We start from the raw sequence: 4,002 nt of genomic DNA, 5'->3' as shown, positions 1-4,002 counted from the left end.
GGGGGGGGAACGATGACTATGTTTGTTTATTTAATTTTAATTTATTTTTAAGTTCTGTTGTTGTTCACTGGGTTTGGGGGGTGGGGGGGATGTGATACATGCGTTGATACGGTCTTGGGGGTGTTACAGTTATTATGGGGTTATTTTGTTGCATTTCATTGTTTGTTGTCATATTTTCTGTAAAAAAATCCAATAAAAATTATTTTTTAAAAAAGAGGGATTTCCCGGTTTCCCTTAATTGTGGACAGAATCTACCCCAGCAAAGTGCCTTTGATTAAACTTTGCCTGACTTATTTTGATCTGCAGGATATCAGATTCACTGCGTCGGACAGTTCCAGTTTCCACACCTCCAAGAGCCAAGCCAATCATAACTCTCTTTTCAAGGGCAATGAACCAGCAGACATGGCCAACAGGGGAGAAAGGTAAATGTGCCGAGCCAAGATTCCCAGCAGTATTTCGTTAAGCAGGCAATGTCAAAGCTGTGGAGAAAAAGACTGAAAAATAGAGGCAGGTGGCGGTCCCATCGGGTCGAGATGGTTTCAATTCGACTCGCAGAAATGACTTCCCATAAAAGGGCAGATGGTCTGTCCACACCCCCAGCAGGTCTGCAACAGGTGAGGAGGCGCCATGGTGCTTTTACAGACACCGCAGTGCTCAGCTGTCTCTGACTCAGGCGCAGGGTTACTGTACGATCTTGCTTGAAGCAAATCTTTCAACTGCTGTGTTGTTCCCGGATTGGGGGAATTTATTACATCGACTACCCGGATTCTTTGTGGATCCCAAACACAGTCTTCCTCCAATCCACTGGGAACATTTCTCATCCCACAGTTGGGAGGGACCCAAGCTGTATCATACCCCTGTTGATACCAAGTCTTTGCCATAGGATGATTTTCTTTATCTATTATCTTGACCTTTCCGACTTGTACTTTTAACACTAAGATTACTCTATCGCTTGGACTACTAATTGGATACCTCTTAGCTTTCTCTTTGTCTCTGCTAATATAGACTCCAGGGCCTAGCATGCCCTTGCTTGATTGCCTGAAGCCTGTTTGTATGATAGACCTTGCATTACTGACTGTGGTGCCATGGTACATGATGTATTCTGTCCCATTCTTCGGTTCCTGATTTGACAGCAAATGATGATTATTGTCATAAATAGTCTCCCATCCAAAAAATGTCAACGCCATCTCGCCACTTGTTCTGACTGCTCAATAGGGACCTGTAACGAAGAAAACAAAAATAAATTCAACTGTAAAATTGAACAGATATATCACCTTGAAGATTTCTTGATCTTACAATTGTATAATTTGGATAAAATCTACTCTAAAAAGGGTAGGGTACATGTGCATGTAAAAAGATTGTTATGTGATGCTGTGAACACTCTCATGTTGTGTATGTAGCTTGTTTGTGAATGTCTGTATGAATTACAATGCTAAATGTGCATGTTAGAAACATTACTTGTAAAAATTGATGTGTGTGATCAGGTACATGCCTGTGGCTGTGTGAGGCATCTTTGCTCACAAGCAAAGAACCCGGGGGAGCTGGGCTTGCCGCCCCAGTGCTTGATGGGGGGGGTGTTGGACGGTCGGCTAGGGGTGGACCACCATGGGAGGTTTTGGGGGGCGCTGGGGGGGGAATCCAAGAGGCAACCGCTCGCGGCACCATCAGCCAACTCCTGGATCGTGTGTACCTGTTCCAGGGGAAACGCTTGTTTTTGTCTGTCCGCCCCAGCCGACCACCCATGAGCCCCGCCAACTGCCGAGGCCTCTGGCCGTACAGCTGAAGGCAATTGCTTAGCGGAAATTGGTAATCGTGGTTCAGTGAGCACTTCGCACATCCCAAGTGGATTCCCATGGGTTGACGGGCCATGTAGCACGTCATTACCTAGCATCCCAATCAGACGGCTGAGACCAGAAGTGAACCGTGCCGTCAGGAACTCGGCCCATCAGAGGCTGTCTCAGTGGCGTGTGGCGCGCGACTTGACGATGCCGTTTGGGAGGAGGCGGAGCATACAAAACCTGCATTAAACAGGTGCCGTCCCCGATTTCACCGTCAAAAGGGATTCTTCTCCCGATCGTCAATTACAAAATCGGCTTCGGGGAACGGAAATCCCGCCCAAGGTTTCCACTGTTGGAGAGTTGGCAACGGTCAAAATAATCTGAGGGAAAATGAGGAGGTATCTGTATGTAGTGAGCAGTCATTAATATACTGCCTGGAAGAGTGTTGAAAAGAGATTCAATAATACTAACTCTAAAAAAGAGTTTTGATATGTAATTGAAAGGGAAACATTTGCAGGGCTTTTAGAATAGAATGGGGCTTGAGACTGTCTGGAAATCTCTTTCAAGATGCTGAAAGAGGCACGATGGGTCAAGAAGCTGCTTTCTCTACTGAAAAACTCTGCACTTGATCTTAGCCAAAAGGGCGAGAAGCGATTCTACTGAAACACTCTGCAATTCCTCGAGAATATTTATATTGCTGGGTTACTAGCTAATTAGCTGCATAAATTTCTCTCCAGTTGCACTTGTTGATTGAAGCCAGGGTACTATTTCCCGGCTGTCAAACCTACTCACCCTCCACAATGATTACCAGTGTCATAATATACACATAAGTATATGATGGTGCATAGACACACACTGACTGACACACTGCAAGACCAATCAACACACACAACACAGCAGCCAATCACCAGATTGGGCACGGTCACTATAAAGCCAGAGGGCACTAGTTTTCCCGCTCATTCGGGATGCAGCCTCTGAGACAGACAGAGCCCGCAGTCAGTAGCACAAACATCTACCATGTGCTAGCAGTATAGGCTGGTCAGGTTAGCCATAGGTCTTCAGTCAACCTAACATAGTGTAGGGCAGCACGGTGGCACAGTGGTTAGCATTGCTGCCTACGGCGCTGAGGACCCGGGTTCGAATCCCGGCCCTGGGTCACTGTCCGTGTGGAGTTTGCACATTCTCCCCGTGTCTGCGTGGGTTTCACCCCCACAACCCAAAGATGTGCAGGATAGGTAGATTGGCCACTCTAAATTGCCCCTTAATTGGAAAAAATAATTGGGTTCTCTAAATTTAAAAAAAAAACCTAACATAGTGTCAACCCACAGTGCAAGTATGTTTAACAGCTCGTAGTTAAATAAAATAGAGTTGTACTTCTACAAGTGTTGGTAGCCTGTCTATGTTACTGCTGAGGTAAACGCAGTCTCCACAGATCCAGAGTACCCAACACATCAGTAAGATATTCAACTGTTCAGATCATCATTACAAAACCGGTTCTTGGTTTCATCTGATCATTGCATTTTGTCAGGAAACTCCTCAGGATCATAATCGGGAACAAAAAGCCTGATTGTTTGTCTTGTCTGGGCACCGTGACTGATTGTAGCCCCACCCCAGTTAGAGTAGATCACTCAACACGGTGGGGAATTTTACCTGATACTTCCTGGTTTGTTAAGCCCCTGTTCAGAATATTTATGCACTAAATCAGCACCTGTGCAACACTTAGAAAACAAAACACAAAATGATTCCATGTATTGAACGGTAAAACATGTACATCAAGCAGCTGCAATGAAGGAAATATCAGGAAGTAATCATACATGTCTGCAGTGGCCACAGCTTTCAGACACCAATCAGTAAACAGTGTAAAATATTGATATTTAAAATATCAGTATACTCACCCACTTGATTTGAATTGTATTAGTGGATAAAAAACTTTGTTAGAGTAGATTCCTTTTAAAGAGAAGCACTTAGACTTCGCTCACACTAGCAATATTTAACTTTCAATTTCAGTATCCTAAAATAGAAAAAAATGCCTGCCTCGTTCTGATGCTTAAAGAGCCCAGCCATGCATTCAAAGAGGCTGGAGCTAAGTGGGAGCTGGAGGGCTGCTAATAGCAGACTTGGATCTCGGTCCCAACATCTGCCTTCGCCTTCCCTCAAACTCCAAGGGCTTGACTACCCCTCAAGATATGCAGAGGGATTTTCCTGCTTATTAATTTTGTCCCCT

General features: G+C 44.9%; 1 protein-coding gene across 2 annotated transcripts; it reads right to left on the bottom strand.

Annotated features, from left to right (window-relative positions):
* Positions 1–228: 228 nt before the first annotated feature.
* Positions 229–3,783, bottom strand: LOC119954306. 2 transcript variants are annotated; one of them, XM_038779418.1, is made up of 2 exons: positions 3,674–3,783; positions 229–1,219 (listed from the first exon to the last, which is right to left on the bottom strand). In XM_038779418.1, the coding sequence occupies exon 2, from the start codon at positions 1,185–1,187 to the stop codon at positions 540–542; it is 648 nt and encodes a 215-aa protein (XP_038635346.1). In that variant the 5' UTR covers positions 1,188–1,219; positions 3,674–3,783; the 3' UTR covers positions 229–539. The 2 variants fall into 2 exon arrangements, with proteins under 2 accessions (XP_038635346.1, XP_038635347.1); XM_038779419.1 differs by lacking the exon at positions 3,674–3,783 and adding an exon at positions 3,429–3,442.
* Positions 3,784–4,002: the final 219 nt, after the last annotated feature.

Source organism: Scyliorhinus canicula, chromosome 19 (assembly GCF_902713615.1).
Source record: "Scyliorhinus canicula chromosome 19, sScyCan1.1, whole genome shotgun sequence".
NCBI lineage: Eukaryota > Metazoa > Chordata > Chondrichthyes > Carcharhiniformes > Scyliorhinidae > Scyliorhinus > Scyliorhinus canicula.
This window is presented reverse-complemented; position numbering and strand designations above follow the sequence as displayed.